Source organism: Coloeus monedula (genome assembly GCF_965178545.1).
Source record: "Coloeus monedula genome assembly, chromosome: 3".
NCBI lineage: Eukaryota > Metazoa > Chordata > Aves > Passeriformes > Corvidae > Coloeus > Coloeus monedula.
This window is the reverse complement of record NC_138783.1, coordinates 9,352,813-9,372,340: the sequence shown is the minus strand read 5'-3', so window position 1 is coordinate 9,372,340 and position 19,528 is coordinate 9,352,813. Positions and strand designations below refer to the sequence as shown.

Below are 19,528 nucleotides of genomic sequence, written 5' to 3'. Positions count from 1 at the left end.
ACATCCTTCTCTCTCTGTCTCTCATGCCTGGCTCAGAATATTTACTTCTGTGTCACCAAACAATTCACATAATGATCAGTCCGACACAGCCTCCTCTGCCACAGATTGCTGCTCTCAAACAGCATGCACTTCAAACAAGATCAAATAATGAACATATCAGAGGGAAGCCGGCCAGGCTGCTACTTCAAAAAGGAAAGATGAAGACAGTCTAGCTCCTACTTGCCTTCTTCCAGGGTCTTTGCAAATTTCACTTCACTATCTGCTCCCTGAAACTCATTAAAGAAAGGGCGGGCCTTGATTTCGTAGTTTACACCTTTCTTCAGCTCCGGAATGATAACACTGTTTTTGGTTGGAGTCCTCACTTCAAAGATTAACCACTCTGATTCTCCATAAGATGTTGGTGTAGGCCGGTACAGAATTTTATATCCTTGAATATACTGGGATTGCTGATCCACCTGGCAAGACAGCAGAACACAGAACACATCCATAAACAGACAGGAACCAGGGGTGATGCCCGTGACACGGTGCATGGCTCCTGGACTATCCCTCATGTTATTCAAAGTAAACATCACTGCCAAAGCAGATAAAGGCTCCTTGCATTACAACAAATTACAGGCCTGATTCACAAGCACATTAATCTCTTTGATGCTGGTAGAACTGTGCTGGTTTCCCTGAATTTAGGAAGGCATTAAAGGGGGATAACAGAGTTGTATAATATGCCCCAGCTCCATGAAATGAACAGTCTTTGTATCCAGGAAGCAAAAGAGCTCAGCACAGGTCAGACTGCTGCCCACCTGAATCTGCACAGCAGGGCTGGGGGCACATGGGGAAAGGGAGATTTATAGTGCCACAGCTCAGGGTGATGAATATGGAGATCAAAGAGAGAGCCTGTCAACTCTCCTGACGTGTGGAAGCTTCCCAAAACCCATGAAATGAGCACTGCTTCCTGCCTGCTTTTTTTTGGAGAAAGCAAATTGAGAGGGTGGCCAGCTGGCACTGTCTCCATTGCTGTGGCTGGGCTCTGTCAGAGGGCAGATCTCTCCAAAGACTTCCCCCACATCCACCCACTCAGTGGGAGGCTCTCTGCTGGAAAGAAAGGGCCAGGTTCCAGGAGGGAACATAAAACTCAGTACAGCAACATGGACGAGACTTGGAAAAGTGGATCAAGCTGATGGCTCAATGGTCCTGAGCACTTTGTTCAAACTAAGGCAATTTTATACCATATATATGGAGAAAGAGATCTGAATGGAAACAAGGGCAGATCCAATATGTTTGCCTATAGCTGAAATAGAAAGCTACCTTATACAAGTGATCTGTTATGGAGCATTCACTATCTTTTTAACTACTGGTTTCAATTTCTGATGAATAAGGAAGCCTAATAACAACCACAATAAAGTTTTTAAAATGCATCAGATTTTCCCTGTTTTCAAAATTCTCATACAGTGGTGTAGTAAAACCATGTGGTTGCAATTTTACTCCAAAGAGCAACACATTTCATTTTTAATAATCACATAAAGAATGCATGTGTTAGCTGAAACTGAGGTAATGCTTATTTTTGAAATTGCAGAGAAGCCACAGGCCACCCAAGAGACTGACAAAAGCTGCCTGTCTGAAAAGGTTGCTCTGTAAGTAAAGGTCAAAAAGAATTAGCAAGGAACCTCAAAGATGTTTTAATGTATTAGTTAAAACAGGAGATTGCCTGCTGCAGGTGGCCATACTGCAGGTGAGAGTGTAATTACTGTGCAACACAGCAGATATTATTGGTGTTCTTGCAGCATTGAGGAGCCCTGGTTGTGCATCAGGACTCCTTTGGGCTACGGCTCTTCTACAAAGTCAAAATGCCTTTTGTTCCTGTTCAAAATATTCTGCCATGGCATGGCAGGAGCTACAGCCCATGCTGTCCCACACTATCCCTGCCAATATACTGGAATGTTCAGATGGAAGTCATACAAAGACCTCAAAGCTCACTCCTTATGGCTTTATTTCTGTACGTGGCATAATTATATCCCCAACTTTTTCTTAATTCTGCATTCCATTTTAAAACTGATCTTTGAGTTGCATTCCTCAATCCCTCATTTCCTCTGCTATATCCTCCACGTGGCCAAATTCCTGCTTTCCTGCTGCCAGAGCAACATCAATATCACATTACCTTTTACATCTCTTCTCCCTGCACCACGTGTACTCAGCGCACGGTAGGAAAGGATAGGTTCAGATGAGGCTATCTGATTTGGGTGTGTTTGTCAGTGTGTCTGTAGGATGGAGGTAACACTTTCAAACAGAATTATGCAGCATTTCTCTCTGCAGGTGACTGACAGACAGGGAATTGCCCATGTTATCTCATTAAGGGACTGATACACGTCCTACTGAAAACAGTGCAAAGGCTTCAAATGATATGACTTAGAAGGGCTTTGATCACTCTTTTAGCTTCCAGAGGAGGACTCTGAAACCCTCACCATATTGTAAACAGCACTCTCTATGGAGACAAAGATGGAGAAAATGGGACAAAATTTAATGAAGTAGAAAAGCAGAGCACAAGCAGCACTCTTCCCGGAGAAAACCATTTGCAATCATACAAACTACACAGCTTCTCAAAGTGTGTCCCCACTGCAGCCAAAGCAGTACATCCCAGCAGCACACAGATTTATACTCACAGTCCAATGAACTTCAATTGAGGAGGAAGAAAGGATAGTAGGGTTGTGCAGATGTAGCACCACGTCACCCAGCTCTCTCTGGACCTGCTTGTGATCCACACCTTGACTTGTTGGCGGAACATCTGCAACAATTTAAGATTCCATTCTCACAAGTACACACAATTGGTGAAATAAGTACATGTAAATACAAATGGGTATGTCAGAAAATATGTGATGCTATCACTAATAAAGTTTACCCTAAGTACTTCCTAATCATGTAAGAAAAAACCACATGAAGTATTTTCTTGAGCAAATCACCAATGCTTAGGTAATACCAACTCAAGTCACTGCACTTCCTTTGACAGAGACAAACATGAGGGTAATGAGCACAAAAAGACACACCACATTCATGGATTTGGTAAAGAGCTACAGCAGCATCTCTTTATTCTTTCCTGCTGGGAAGAGAAAATGTTCCGTTGCCCACTGCCCATTCCAAGAGACCGGGAAACCTATACAGAACAGGAAAAGCAGAAGCTGTATCTTTAGATAAATTCATGACAAACTTACTTGGAGTTACTACAAAATAATGTTAACAACCAGAGAAAAAAAAAATTAGTCATATGGCTGCAGCTTCTCTAATGGCAAGAGGCTTCTGTAAACGGGAGGCAGAGCACAGCTGAGGGCTGTCTGGATCGTCTGATGTTTGGTCTATCCTATAGCTGGAAGGATTATTCATATGCATGAAGGGACAAATTCCTCTCAAAACACGCAATGGTACAATGAAAACACATAGTTTTTGCATATTGAGCCCTTGGAAAGCATTTAACCGAAATGGAATGACTGTCAGATGTGTAAAATTTACAGGGTAATCACTAAGAGGGCATCTAAAACATGTACTGTGGAAAGCAGAGTAACATAGTTTCTGTTTTGACTTCACATCTCACTCCTTGATCACTTCATTTTAAACAAATACCATGCTGACTATGGCTAAAATGCTATGATTGGAAATTCATGAAAAGTACTTGTAGTGATTTCTGCTGAGGTTAATGTGTAGTCAGTGAGTGACAAATCTGGATTCTTAGCAAGCAACATCAGTAAAAACAAAACCAAAAAAAAAGCCTCTACAGTGTCCCTGCTATATCCTCATGCAGTATGTTCTGCAAACAGTCCATAGTCACAGTATTTCCCTCCTCCCAAAGTTTGAAAGCATTAAAGATAAAAGCTTCTGTTTGGGAGCATTGCCTAAATATCGCCCTGCTCAGAACAGGGAACAGTAACAGGAAAGCCAGTGGAATAATTAGTTCTAGCTTTGCTAGTCAAAAAAGATGAGTCATCCACAAAAAAAAAAAAAAAAAAACAACTATTCCCAGGCTCAGCCACCTGTACATCTGTGCTATACAATGATGCTTGTGCTCTCTTGTTTAAGCTCCAAGCTTCCAAGACAGGGACTAGGAATTTTACCTAAGAATGTGGTTGTTAATGCTTGTAAAGTGCAAAGATGAAGGCAGTAGGAAGGCAGTACTGAAGGGATGAAGGTACTGAAGGGATGAAAGTACTGAAGGTAGTAACCTACATTCATCTTCGTTCGTGGACTGAACATGCATTTAGGACTACACCACCCTCTAGACAAAAGCGAACTGGGAAATTGTTGCTTAGATAGACCACAACTTAAACAAAAATGAAATGGTATTGGAAGAGGAGCAGAACTGCTTTAAAGAACTTGACACTTGATTACATTTCCTACGATTGGAGAAAATTTTATGTGTTAGTTGTTATTGTCACTGATGTATTATGTGGCTCCTGGGTTTTCAGCTCTACTAGGTGCCCAGAGAACAGTGAAGTTTTTCCATGTCATTGTAAACCATTCAGTTGAGTGAACAGAACATTTGCTGTTTCTCAGAATCAGCTCAGTAATCAGTTAGTTTGGGACAGACACAATACCTCTTCTCATCTCCAAAAATGAAACTACACTACATGAGAAACAGGCTCGTGCAGTTCTATTCCCAGAAATCAGGAATCACTAAAAGGTTACTAAATCTTTCCTTGGTAGCAGACTTGGGAACCTGCGCAATCCTGATTTTCCATGGGGCTGTGACTCTGCTGTCTATACATATCCACTGAAATTGTCACCCATCAGGAGAAATGCATAATACCAAAAGACAGCAATGTGAAACTGGTCACTCCCCAGGGGAGATAAGACAGACTTGCTTTCAGACCAACTACACAAAACATGAGAAGTCACCAAAGAAAAACGCTTTGTTTCCTTTAGACAACTTCCTTTCAAAAACCAACATGTTCTTACTTGTGCAAACAAAGAAACAAACATACAACACAGACACTCTTAATAAGCCAGTAGGTCAATTTCTCCAGTAAGTAGGAAGATCAGAAAAACAAACAAACAAACAAAAAAAATACAATCTCTATCACTTTTCTTTGAAAAAGAGTGTGTCTAGTTTTCCCCTTCTTAAGAATCTAAGCTTTTCTACTGGAAAAATGCAGGCTTCAGAGCTGCAATGCATTATTCCCTGTATATCACCCTAAGTGTCATTTATTGGCTAGAGTGAACACAAAGATAGCTTTAATTTTACGTAGCTGGACTCAGCCCATAGCTGGACTTCAGTCACAGCTGGAGTCAGTGGATGACTCCTTCATTCACTTCTACCCAGACTTTTCTCCCACTTGGCTGTGTGTAAGCACTGCTTTCTACCCTGTTTTACTTCCAACAGTTGTACTATGGAAATACGTCTAACATACTGCCAAAACATCTTTACTGGTTCATGATGTCAAATTCTTTCAAATTTTCAACTTTTCTCTTTCCTAATACAGCAGAAATCAACTTAGATTACATGCTGTTTCTCCCCCTGTCTCAGTCTTAAGCCTTATTTGATTCACTGGACATAGTAATAACATTTCCATGGAATTTGAGGATTTGTGTGGGAACTCAAAAAAACCAGGGATTACCTTGGTTGCTAGCAAGAGCTATTCTGCAAGTTGGAACTATCTTTGGATAAGAGATACTAGAGTTCCCTTAGGCAATGCGACATGCTGTCAGAGTCTGTGTTATAGAGAAATACAAGTTTAAACTCTGTATTTTATGTAGTATATATTATAGCCAGGCTAGGTAGACAGTCCAAAGCTACCAGAATTCCTGCATCTGGTATTGCTTAGTCAACTTGTGACAGCTGCTGTGGACACCCAAAATGTTCAGTATCAAGAAGTTACCTTGAGTTTTCACGGGATCAGATATTTGGCTTGGGTCGCTCAGCCCGTACGCATTGGCTGCTCTCACAAGGAAGAGATAAATTGCATTTGGTTTTAGCCCTTTAACTGCAAAACTCTCCGTTTTCACATTTTCAGCTACAGTTTGCCAGCTGCTCCCTGATGCATGGCTAGAGATAAAACACACAACAGCAGGTTAGCATGTGGTTCTTTAGCAACGCATTACACGTAAAGATACAGACAGCAAGATCACACAAGACTCATATACCTGAAGGCCTCAATTATGTAAGAGGTTGGTGTTGCACCTGAATTCAAATTAGGTTGCCATGACAACGTTACTGTATTTCTGCTGACATCTGTAACCTCGGGCTTTGATGGAGCACTAGGAATCAGGTTTGGGTCAGTGGGTCTTGGTGGCTGCACTGGGACTCCAAACTCTAACAAAAGGAGAGAGAAATGCTGAGTATGGACAGGAAGCAGCTGTCAGCTAAATGCTGCTCATATCTGCACTGGCAATTTATGACAGAGTCAGATAACTTCTGCATTTCAATTGCTGTTTTTTCTTCATGTACTTTCTCCACAGAGAGGAACCCTAATGGATTTACCTTGGACCTCTATGTATGCACTCCATGTCGCTTCGCCACTCGGGGTTGAAGCAATGCAGGTGTACCGGCCGGTGTCGCCCAGCTGAACGGGAGAGGAGAAGAATAAATATTTGCAACAATCAGGCACTCAGGGTGCTAGAGAAGTAATTATGGCTCTTTGTGTTCCCCCATGAATATGGATAAATGTACTAGCCCGCAAAAACTTCACACCAGAAACTTCTTCCATTAGAAGTTACGATTTTGACAAAACAAAAATGGGTATTTATTTCTGAGCAGTCACAAAATAAATGCTGCAGATTCTAATTTAATATTAACTAATCTGTGATGAGCAAACTGAAGGCCATTTCCTGTAGCATTTATTCCTTACTCTGCAGAGGTCCTAACAAATAAATTGAGAAGGAACTCAGATGACAAGACCCCATGCAACTGTCAACCTTCTACATAAATAATTCCAGGGGATTTATCGGGACTGGAGCACTGGAGAACATGTCATCCTTAAAGCAAAGCTTAAATATTGCACAGGGTACATATGGGGCTCCCTGTGTTAGTATAAATTTCACTCTGCAGCAGACCCGAAAAAGAATCTCCATATGCTGTCCTCATCCAGTTCTGAATGTTTGATTATTTGTCCATATGTGACTTAATCACATTTCAAAAGAGTTTCTTTTTTTTGCTCCCAAAAAAGAAATGCTATCCTCCTCAGGTCCCAGCCTCAGCAGACAAACTGAATGGAAGTGATCAAAAATCAGAGGTTCTAAGCCAGTCTAACTTGTAATTGGCAGCAGGACAACTCAAGGGAATGTGGTAAAGTGATGTATTCAGCCTAATTTAAAACAAACTTACTACATTTAAAACCACAGATAAGATAGCAGAGAACAGCAAGGATGCTACAACTTCACATTTTAGAACATTTTAGGCTGTGCAATGCATGACTAGCAGCAATACTGGCCAGGTACTATAACTCCCTGAGGAAGCCAGGTATTTGACAGGTGGTTAACCATTTTAAGCTTTGTTACACTGATTAGTGAGCATGTTTAAACACTGAAAACTCCTCTGAAAAAGCTGTGCACAGGGCTCTATTACTGCATATGCTAAACAAAGGTTTTCTTTAACAACATTTGAATTAACTACATCATTTTAATCTATTAGTGCTAAAGCCCAAATAATGTAATGATTTGTCTTACTGAAATATTCCCCTTCATGTTTTAAGTACCAAGTAATTCCCTTAATTAATACCTCTAAAGAGCATTTTTCCTTATGAAATCAGAAATAATGTGCCCTAGGCAGGTGTTACGCATAAAGAATATACTATCTGAAAACATGAAGTATCAAATATTTTAGTACATTTATGTAACATTTCATTAATTCTAAATGTAGGGTTTACTACACCAGAAATGCCTGGAGGTGAAGGCACAAACTGAAACAACCAACCAGAAAACCCATTTGCCAGTTCAGGCTACCTTGGCATATCGGATCTGCAGTGCTCCTGTCTCCAGCTGCTTGATGCGAGAGTCTTGGGTGGAAATGAGGATCCCATCCTTCTTCCAGAGGATAGTGGGCATTAAAGTGCCTGTGGCCACACAGTTCAGTACTAAAGTACCATCTACAGCTACAGTCTGATTCACAGGACCCTGCCGAATGACAGGGGGAGGCCGGTCTGCAATCACTGCCAGGAGGAACAACAGGAAAGACATTTCTGAAACTGGAAGCAATTTTCTAATCATCTAAGCAACAGCAGTTGCTCGAGGCTTTGAAACAAACTAAAAATGATTAAACAAGTAATTAAAGTGGGAGGCATGCATTATTCAGGGCAGGGTGCATTATAATGATGCGCAGCTACGGAAGTTTAAGATGATACACAACACGGTATTTTCAGAACAGAGAAGTATTGCATATTATACACTGGTATCCTCCAGGCATTCTCCAAGCCCAATGTCTTTATGAAGTGATAATGGGAAAAGAAAGGACTTCCCAGATTCTTTGGCAAGGCACAGATTTCACCTTTTCCGCCTTTTACCACTGGCAGGCCTGTATAACACAGCTCATACTTCCAGCATTTAAAGACAGAGAAAAAGGAGGTAGGCAATCAGGGGAAAACCTGACAAATACCTACTGCTTAAATAACCATTTTTTATGTGGCACCAACTCATCTTGGTGCTGTTCCTTAATCGTGAGATGCCAAGCAGTAGGTTAAAGCAAACGCAAATGGATAGAACCATATTGGAAAAATCTCATCTACATAAGATTTTTCCAGTAGTTTCTGACTTTTATGATGACTCCAAAGCCACAAAGAAAATCCCACAGTGTGTCAATGTCAATTATAATGCATCTTTCACACAATGGAAATTAAATGCTATTGATAGGCTATTTAATTCTACTGCACAGAAAAATATAAACCGGTCTCAGCATTCACAGAAAAAAGAATGACTGTCTTCCATTATCCAAAAAAAAGAGGTAAAAGTTATCTTGTGTTTTGGGGATCTGCTCTACCTGTACCATCCAAGATGACATGGATTGATGATCTGAAAATAGCCATAATTTTAAATGTCATAAATCTGCTCAGCAGTGGCATGGGGCTCACGTAACTTAAAAACTGGTTTGGTGGCTGAAATATAAACCTGAAGTTCTGATAACTTGTGAACATCAGATATTTCTCAATTACTTTTCATAACAACAGACAGGATGTTAGCACTGCTTTTTTTGGCTAAATTCCAACTCCCATAATTTCATTTGCATGTTCAAACAACACTCTGTTTTCAACTGCTTTATTTATCCATTAGTTCTTGTCCCAGCCTGTTGGTACACACTTTGAGGCCATTACGACTTTTCTCTGTAGAGACAGTCAAAATAAGCCCACTTATAATTTGTACTTGACTTTGACAAGTTTGTCAAGAGCTTTGCAGCTGGCAAAGGTAAGGAGTTGATTGATCTGTACTTTATAGAAGAAATCTAATGACACTGAAATTCATGGCTAGTTTTAGTGCCACTGAAGCTGACGGCAACTCCTCCTACCTTTAGGAAAAACATTAATCAAGGTATTCTAATACCTTTAGGAATATTCAGCATATTCTGCCTTCACTTTTATAGAGGTACCAGAAACTGTCCCAAGACATTATAAAAAACAACTACTCACCAGATCAATCCAGAGCATATAGTAAAAAAAATGCATTTAAATTGATTATTTCCAAGTTCAGATGGCATAAGTCATTAGCAGAAAACCATTTTAACTTCCTTAATTTTGTATTTTAAATTTATTTCTCACCTTCCCATGGCCTTCTCCCCATTGAAAAAATGGAAAGAAGAGGATTAGGAAATGTGGCTTACAACTTGTGAGGAAGCAGAAGGGATGTAGTCCTATTCCTCTAATCTCAATCCAGGGGGAGGGGGAGATAAATAAACAATTTAATCCTACAGGCTCACTGCATGTTTCTAGTATTTTACTAGTTTTGTTTTCTATAGGGCGAAGGGCTATTTTATGGAAACTCTTCTCAGACAACAGCTTCCCTCTGCTCAAATTCTCTGCTCTTACCCTCCTTCTCTGTAAATGCTAAGATTAGTATTTTCCCTGTGTATATACTCTGCTGTTAAAAATAAGAAGTATTTCTGATAATTGGCAAACTGGCCTCACATCAGCACATATTACTTGTAGACATGCTCCCTGTAGCTTTTTCATCTTATATTTTTTCCCAACCACTCCTTAAAAAGGATGTACAATTTCTATGTTTTTCTGCTGATCTCCATACAGGTTGATATTTTTTCCTTGCTAAAACATAATATTAAGAAACAAGGAAAAAACCAGGTAAATGGAAATGCTATGCAAATGGCCACACAATAAAAGGGATAAAGAACCAGGCAGTAAGCAATCTGAAAGTAAATTAAATCCAGTGGGGGAAGCTAAAAAGGAGTCAGATAAAAATTAACAGATCCGACCAAAATCCATAAACTGAATATACTTACCAATATAAAACGGAAATATAGCGTTACACATTATCCAGAATTTTAAACCCCTGACAGAGGTGGCCAAAACAGGATTTTTATGTTCAAAGAAACATGAAATCCACATTTATGCAAAACAGATTTCAAAGTAGTGTCACATAACCGCACTGCTGTCTTCAAATAAAAATAAAAAACTTGGAAATGATAAAATGAATCTATGATTACCATCTGTAACTTCCAAGTAGGCTTTTGTTATGATACTTCCTGCAACATTTAAAGTCTGGCAGATGTAGTACCCAACATCAGATCTCTGGACATTGGTGATGGTGAGGTCTCCTGTCTGGGAAACTGAAAATCGGCTGGATGACTGAGGGGGCTGGTATGAGAAAAGCAGATTCTAAAAGATGTACAGGAAAGAAAGAGGGGAAAAAACAAGTTAAATAAGTTCAAACATCAATAAGCATAACTTTAATATAACTAAACAAATGAATCTTTTCACATTATACAGAAAACATTCTGCTCTTCATGTCTTAAGCATGTCTATACCACAATGGGAATAGCTGCTGTAGGATTTTTTTTATGATAAAATAGGTGCAGATATGCACATAGAATTGTGTAAAACTTCTTGGATTGCAATAACACTCTCCAGGATCAATACTGGACTTTGCACAAAGTATAACAGAGTCTAGTGAAGATGTGAAATGTACAGATACCGCAATGGTGCAAGCAACTGTGGTGAACCTCAGTCATTTGCTTTAATGTTCTTTTTTAGAACTTGCTCCAAGGCATTCGTTTTCTTTCATTTAAATGCAGATGGTGGTTTATTTATCTGTATTTTAACATTTGCCTTCCTACCAATGGAGCAGTTTTTAAAAAAGAGATGTTCTGTAGGTCTCTCTGAACAGAGTGCTTGTGTTTTATGAGAAGTCTTATAACACAGAATTAAATCCTATGCCTATTTAGATAGTTTGTGTATAAAGTACGTAGTATTTACCAAAAATCAGTTGAGGGTTGAATTCCTACCTCTGGCTGAACAACTTGTGAACGAGAATACTTCAGGATCACAGAGGTTATATTTATCTCTTTTTCTTGGCTAACTAAATTTTGCATTTTCAAACACTGTCCAAAAGAATTGGACACAATATTCTCCATATCAGCAAACCCTATTCATTGACCTCCTCTTTCATTTCTCTCAATCATCACAAGTGGTCACCACTCAGCAGAGCCAAAAATGAGAAAAAAAACCCAAAACCGAACAAAGATGTACTAGACAACATATGGCTAAATAAATAAATAAATAAATGGAATAGAAGCATAATATACTGCTATAAATACACCACTGAAGATTACCATCTAAATTTAGTTAGCAGTCTAGTTGTACTTAGGTATTCAGACAGAAATGTTGCAAATGGAGTAAAGAAGCCCATTTCCAAGTGTTCTCAATTTCTCTGCCCTATTGTTTCGTAACACAAAGAACCCTGTCATATACCCTTGCACCATTCATTCCTTCATTCACAGGAGAACCAGAATCCCATATTCCTTCTTTCCTTCCAATAAAGAATACTTTGTGTCACATCCCTCCTTCAAAAGATGACTCTGAAAGAAAACTGCAATTCTCTTTCTGTGCTGTATTGTGTTTCACCCACTGGCTTTCAAGATCCTTTACAAAGAAGATGAAAATAATTTTCCCTCCCATTCAAATAAGGAACCTGGGAGGAAAAGTGACCTATTCAGGTATGGTCTGTCAGTCAACTGATGGAGTGGGAAAGTAGTTCTCCTCAGCCCAGAACTAGAGTCCTACCCATGCAGTGATGGAGATCAATGCAGCAAATGGTTTAGTTTGCCAGAAACTCAAAAACATGTGGCAAACTAACAGCTGCACCATAAACCCAAAGCCAAACTTTCTGAAAATCTGGCAGTGTTTGGGGGTTCAACCAATTTCAGCATAAATCATCTCTCCATTTCTTAGAAGTTCTCCCTTTTAGGTGAAAGACATTATCGGAGTAGTGAAACATGGAATGTTTCCAGTTGATTCACAGATTTATTTTTGCATTCATGGAGAAAATGGGAGACAGCAAAACACAGATAACCTTTCCACTAAGGCTGACATCACTTAGCATGCATGTGACTTAGAAGTAAAGAATAAGTATCCAGCATCTCCAAGCTCTAAGCTTGTTTTCCACATCTTTAAAACAATAATTAAAATACTCTTCTCTCATGTGAAATAATCTCCTCAAGAAACTGCCAGGAAGGAGGACAGAAGGGCTTTTTTACCTGACTCCCTTCTCTCCGCCAGAAGATGGCTGGCTGAGGGTTTCCAGTTGCTTCACACTGGAAAGTCACCGTTCTCCCCAGTGCAGCTACCTGGTCTCGAGGCTTTACAACAAACTGTGGAGGCTCTGAAAGGAAAACACCAAAAAAGAAATAAATCACACTGCCATCAGCTGATTTGAAAGAACAATTTTTCTCCTGACTTCAAATGGTATAAACCAGAACAGTGAAGTCTCTTTAATAAGGAGAGGCAGCACAAAGACACCACCAGTCTCTAACAGCCACAGCTTCAGCACCAGTCAGATCATCTTTTCTGTGTCTGGACCTCCCAGTTAAAACTCTGACTGTGCAACATGTGCTTTTAGAGCTGACCCAGGGTACACGGCAATAAGTCCCACCAGCTTGATGAGACAACTTGCAGAGCAACAGTCACCAATACAAACAAATCTGTTACAATTTGGTTCTTAAAGGAGGAATAGCGCTGCAAGCCAGAATGGAGAAATCTTTGAGAGACAACTGGCCCAGGGGCCATACTTTGTTAAGGGCTGCAAGACACACTGCTGAGTAACTATGAATTCAGGCTTACACACACAAAACTCATCATCTCTGGCTTAGGAAAGTTGAGGAGAGAAAAAGCCCTTAAGTGCTTATATAACAGACTTTTGATGTAGTCGTAGTCTCAAAAAAACTTGAAGTCAAAAGCCTAAGAAATACTATTCAAATTATAACCACTTAAAAATCTCCAGTTCAAACACACTGAGAAGGACTGAATTTAAAGGAACAGCAGAGCTAAATGTCTTCCTCATTTACATAGGCAAGAGCATGTTCAAACAAAATATATATGCAAATGAAGGCAAATTTGAAACATCTGCTCAGCCTAACATTATAAATACTGCCAGCATTGTTTGATTTATACTGACTTCAACAACCCCTTCATCCAGTAGTAAAGAGAATGTCAAAAAATCATGTCAGTCACATGAAAAAAAAAAATCAGCATAGATGATATTAGATAGCTTGGTGATGCTAGCAGAGGAAAAAATCTAGCGTGTTCTATAGGCTGTTAACTCCTGCTTCTTGAAAAAATGTGCATTAAATGAAAGCCCATTTATTTATTAATTTCCAATTCCTTCTGATCATCTGTCTGAAACTAATTATGCTCTCCCTCTTCTCTGGATTGAGAATAAAGGGGATGTTTCGTACCTGACTTTAAGAAATCAAGCAATTTTTGTTTAATTCCTTTTTTTTCCCTTGCGAACAATGATGTTTCCACAAGATTTTCCCTTAAAAACAGCATAACATATGTAATGCAAAGATGTGTTTTATAAACACCCAGCAGTAGTAGCCTTATCTAGAATAGATTCAATAACACTTAAGTCTTTAAAAAAAAAAAAATCTCTTTCAGTGTTTCTGTGGGCCAATTTTTGCAGTTATCTGTTCCCCATGTCTTGTTTCTGCTTCCTGGTGAGTTCATATCAGAATATATTCTTCCTACGACACTCCTGCTTTGAGAGGAATTTTTGAAGCATAAAACTGCTGTCTACATTTGGATGCAAATGCTACCTTTCCTAGCATTTCCTTAGATAAGAAACTATGCATGTTTGCCAAGTGAAGCCAAGATTGACCTACTGTAATTAGCAGACTTCAAAACATTTAGCTCCGAGACATTCAACCAGTACCTTGGAAGAAGATGTGGGAAGGCTTTGACATGACAGCACGTTTCATTTGGAAGGGAGGGAGAACTGGCTGGGGGTTTGCCACAGGGTTGTGAGGCATGAGGGGGGAAATGGAGATGAGGGTGAAGCACCTTTGTTATGCTGCTAGATTCTAATAACAAGAATAAATTTAGCATATAGTTAAATTTAGGGCTTGGCTGGTTCTGCACTAGTCTGTGACACAATGCCACACAATATGGAACTGAGGGTTTCTAAATCCTGTGCTAGTGCAGAGGATTGATGAGGTTTCAGATTTCATTGAACTTCAGGACAGGTGCAACTATAAAGAGATTGAAATGGTTCTGACCACTGGAGAAATAGTTGAATGGTTGTGGTTACAGTACCTCAAGATGACCATTCAGGGACTACTTAACACAAAAAAGAAGGGGGAATTTAGTCTCATAGGCAGCCATGGTAGAATTTATGAAATGTAAGTAGGTACATCTTTCTCTAGGTATTATTTTAAATACATATTTTGTATGGATACTACTCTAAATATATATGCATATTGCCCATATGTGTATTATTCTAAATCTATTGCCATTAAGGTAAATAATAAAAATCTTACTAGCTTCAATGTTAGAAGAATTAAACAGGGTTAAGTGAAACTATTATTAAATTCCATTCTATGTTAACTGTACTGGAAGCTTTTTCATTGCCTTTTGTTTTTAATATCAGTCTGATTTCACACCTTGGGTCACATACATGTGGTATGCAATGATGAGACTTTAAAAGATGCCAAGAAATTAATCTCTATAAGAAAAGAACAACTTTTATCCCAGAAAACTTTTAACCAAATGCGACTTTTTTAGCACACTCTGAAGCTCAACCCGTGCAGTCACTGAAGAGAGGAGGCATTAGGATTTGACTCGTTACATCATATAAAAACAGACAGAAAGTTTGCAACCCATTACCTTTCTCTTTGCCATTAAGTTACCCATACTTCATGCAGAATTTATTCTGTTCGATGTGTCTTGCCAATAACAAGTAAAGGATGGGAGCTGACTGGTTGGAGGACATGGAGGGGGATGGATGGGAAGGGGAGGAGAAGTTCCCGTCACAGTGATACGATGACTAGAAGATGGCCAATAAAATTTCAACTTACCAGACACAACTAAAAACAAAAACAAAACAAAAAGAAAACATGGAATAAATAAAATTGAACAGACATGAAACAAAGCAAAGAATAAAGCAAAATTTAAAAAAAAATAAAATAAAAAAAATGGATCCTTGGTAAGGACCTTAGAAAACAAACATATATTCTGATATATGAAAAATAGGTTTAAAATGTTGAACAACATATTTTCGATTTGATTTTTAAGCAGCAGTCTCTATCAAATACTGAAAGTAGGTGGTAGAGGAAAATGGGGGACTGAAGTACTCGTCAGTCAGTCCCGGTTCTACTCCAAGCCTTTCTAATAAACTGATGTGTACCTTGAGTATCCTTTTTTCCACATTATCATTATTTCTCTGCACCAAGATCTTTCTATGGTAAAATTAACTTAAAATCTCCAGTAAATATCTATCTGCAACATTGCTGAAATGGAACAGTAACATTTACAGCCTTTCTTAAGCATCCAAACATTTACAAATGGAATATATTTTTCTGAGGTTAATATCTATTAAAAAAGAAAGTTTATTAAAAAATTAATAATATGCTAAGGCATTTAGGCCACACATGAATCTCTTTAGTATAGGATTGCTGTGTCACGGTCATGAGGCTCACTATTAAATTGTAAATGCAAAGTAAACCACAATTAAAACTAGTTTGAAAAGATTCTTAACCCTTTTCTTTGTCCCCAAAACATGAATTTCATTAAAATATTCAAAACCAAACATTTACTGCAAAATACTAGATTTTTCAATGGAAATCGTCACTGGTAAATTATAAAATGTTAAATTTTTCTTCAACCATAGTTCAAAATTTTCATAAACTTTGCAATGGCTCAGATCCTGGTAAGGTAACTTTGCTTATAAAAGAAAGGCCTGTTAGAAAGTATTCCAACTTCATCTTAGTGACAGAAAGAACAGATAGAAAATCAAAAGCAAGAAGCAATGCATTTTGAAAACATACACCAACCAAAAAAAAAAAAAAAAAAAAGTAAATAAAATAAGGTTAATTGGTGATAGTTGCAGTAAAGGTCAAAAAATACATAGTTTTTAAAAGCATGCTTCACTTTGGTCTTATCACTTTATGCTGAGAGTAAACCCACTCTTGTTCAGCAAGGGCACACTTTCACATTGAGTAGCTAAGCACCCTCAAATCACCATCCCCTGATAAACACATACAGAAAATCAGTAACATCCACTTTGCCAACATTCATCAGGCATGAGGAATCCTGGCCTCCTGCTCTGATAAATACAGAGGGCTCCAACTGTATTATGAAAATGAAGCAGAAAGAGAATCAGATATAATATTGGAATTTGGAACATGCTGGACACAAGAAGCTGCAACTGCATATGCCAAACCCAGATCAAATAGATTTGAGTTTTATATCATAAGAGACTTTTTTTTAGGGAAATAATCCCAAATAGAGGAAGATGAAATTACCATTTTCTAAAGATTTGAGTTTTACAGAATTGTTCTGGATGTGCACTAGCCTTAAGTGGTATTACTCAAAAAGAAAATCAGCATGCATTACTCTGCTTAGATTAGCTGCAAGTCTGCAATTCCTAAGAGGAATGGCCAAGAAATACTACACACGAATTCCTGAGAGAAATCTGCTCTTCCCAAGGTTCAGCTCCCAGGTGCTCTTGTTCTTGTGTAACTCTATTTCCCAGTAATCATTACTTTTTAACTGAAAAGCTCTTTGCTAAACTTGCAATTACAATCTGATGTGCTCTGGAATTAGAGATGATTCTCCATAAAACACAAGTCATTGTACATGAAACAGCCTGATAAGAGACTTAATGGAATGCAATTCTTCCACAGAGGAAACAACTCTGAATTATCTGGTTTCCATTAGTTGAGTAGTGCCAAGAAAAGTTCAGCCTCCTCAGTAGCAATGCAGAGCTGCTCAAGTACTCTACTGAAAACTCACTGGAAAAGGCCTAACAGAGAGAAACCTTTCTTGGGTGCTCAATTATATTTCTACAAATTAAATTAACTTTGAAGTGCTGAATTTCCCCTTTTCTTTTTATTAGACATTTCTTACTATAGGCCAAAAATAACCCTGTCAAGCAAATATGTTTTTTTGCCCACCTGTGAAAACAGAGGGGATACTGATACATGAAAGTAAATCCCTGTAGAAACAGGGAATCACATTGGTTGCAAATCTGTGGAAAGGGTGAAGTTTCATAGAAAAATTTAAACAATTCTGTCAGAGGGATATCATGCGGTTTAAAAGAACAACAATAATAGCAACATCTACAACAAAGACCACATTCTTAGTTTGACTTGCAGGCTATTGATATCTAAGGTTACTAAAACTGAGAAACGAATAGCTTTTCCTCTATTATAGCATATTTTATTTGACACCACTTTCAATTACAAAGTAAATTAATTTTCCCTGTGTTAATCATGGCTTTTCACATGGCAATTAGGTGGAATAACCTGTTTGTAAAGACAGGAAGTCAGCATGTGAAACCACAACTACCAAAGGAATAGTATTTTTTGCCTTTCATATAATTTCCTTGACATGCAAGGCTTTTCAGGGAAGACGTGTCCAGTCATTGAACAAAAACCAAAAGAAAAGTGGTTTCCAGACTAGTGACGTGATCTTTTAATGCCTTATTCTTTCCAGCAACCCCATCAACCTCACTGGGACTATTGGTATCATTAAATCCGCTCACAGGAGTAGGGATTTGCAGTTTTAGGACTTAAACTATAGCCTAGTACAGTTGCCAGATGTTAATGGAGCAACTATTAAATTTGACAGATGTAGCTTTGCAGGTTCCTATGATAATCAGGTTGGAAGCAACCTTAGAGGTCTCCATTCCAACCTCCCGCTCAAGAGGGTCAGATACAGGGTCAGTCAGGGATTGATCCAGTCAGGGCCTGAAAAATTTCAAGGAATAACAATGCACAGACTCTGGCAACCCACTCTGCTGCTTGGCTGTCCAGCCAGTGATGAAATGCCTCCTCATATCCAGCCTCAATCTGCCTTGTTTCAACTTAAATCCATTGTCTCTTGTGCTCCCTCCATGCATGGCTGGGATGAGTCTGGGTCTGTCTCACCCTGAGTGTCTCTCATATGAGACCTCAACATGCTGTGTGCAATGCTTACATCTCAAAAAGACACGTTTTGTAGCTCTCCTGACAGAGGTGAATGCAAATGTTGGTCTAGTGTTTCTCAAGAACTCACTGGTTTCCTCATATTTAGAACAAAATATTACAGTGTTGCGTCCATTTCTTAGTCTGACATTAGGCAAGCTAGAAACCTCAAGTACCCCATACTTGATAGCTGTGGCAGCAATTATCTGTCTCAAAAGGAGTAAAATTACAGGAATTTTCATTTCTGTATACTAATAAGATGCTTTTGAGATCTTAAGATCCAAGGTGGTACTTAACCACTAAAGAGTATTTTGTTCAGCATGTTAAATACTCATTAATTATTGTTCTCACTATTACTATTTACAAATACCTTCCAGGTGCTCAGGAGATACCCTGTTATTTAACTGACACAAGCTGAATACTTTTGATTTAAGATCCATGTGTCTCACTTCTGATTATTAAAAAAAAATCTTCATGTCTTCAAGGACTGCTGGACACTCATAGAGGTTATTATAAAAGAAGCAAGGAACTGTGCACCAGAGAAACGAAACATTTTCCATTTTCAGGCCAGTAATGACCTACAACAATCATACCAAATTATTAGCTTATGTATCACTCCTTGGCCATTGTGACTAATCTAGGAACTGGCAGTCACAATGAAATTCAGATTCCTTTCAAGTAATTTTGTGATACATTAATCCCAGTTCAAGTGAAATGTAGCAGAGATTGAATGTGCTGTAGAAATAAAGTGGTAGGAGATGGAAGAGGAGCATGAGCAGATGTGCTGGAGTACACAGGGGAGTGAGGAGCTGGAATTTCCAATGGGATTGGCTGGGTACAGACTAGACAGTGAGAGGGGAGAAACTGCAGAGCTAGAAACAGAGATAGCACCGAGATTGCTGTGTTATCTGTCAGGGAGCTGAAACTCAGCTGTTTGTCATC

At 38.7% G+C, this 19,528-nt stretch overlaps 1 protein-coding gene across 1 annotated transcript in view; it reads right to left on the bottom strand.

The window, feature by feature from the left end:
• Positions 1-19,528, bottom strand: part of ROBO1 (roundabout guidance receptor 1) — a gene marked incomplete at both ends in the record, with an annotated part of 493,955 nt that overhangs the window by 48,193 nt on the left and 426,234 nt on the right. The window contains 8 exons of the mRNA XM_082279020.1: positions 224-455; positions 2,652-2,773; positions 5,853-6,019; positions 6,118-6,286; positions 6,455-6,536; positions 7,915-8,120; positions 10,616-10,787; positions 12,665-12,789. Of these exons, the coding sequence (XP_082135146.1) occupies positions 224-455; positions 2,652-2,773; positions 5,853-6,019; positions 6,118-6,286; positions 6,455-6,536; positions 7,915-8,120; positions 10,616-10,787; positions 12,665-12,789 (1,275 nt within the window). The remainder of the gene's footprint in view (positions 1-223; positions 456-2,651; positions 2,774-5,852; positions 6,020-6,117; positions 6,287-6,454; positions 6,537-7,914; positions 8,121-10,615; positions 10,788-12,664; positions 12,790-19,528) is intronic.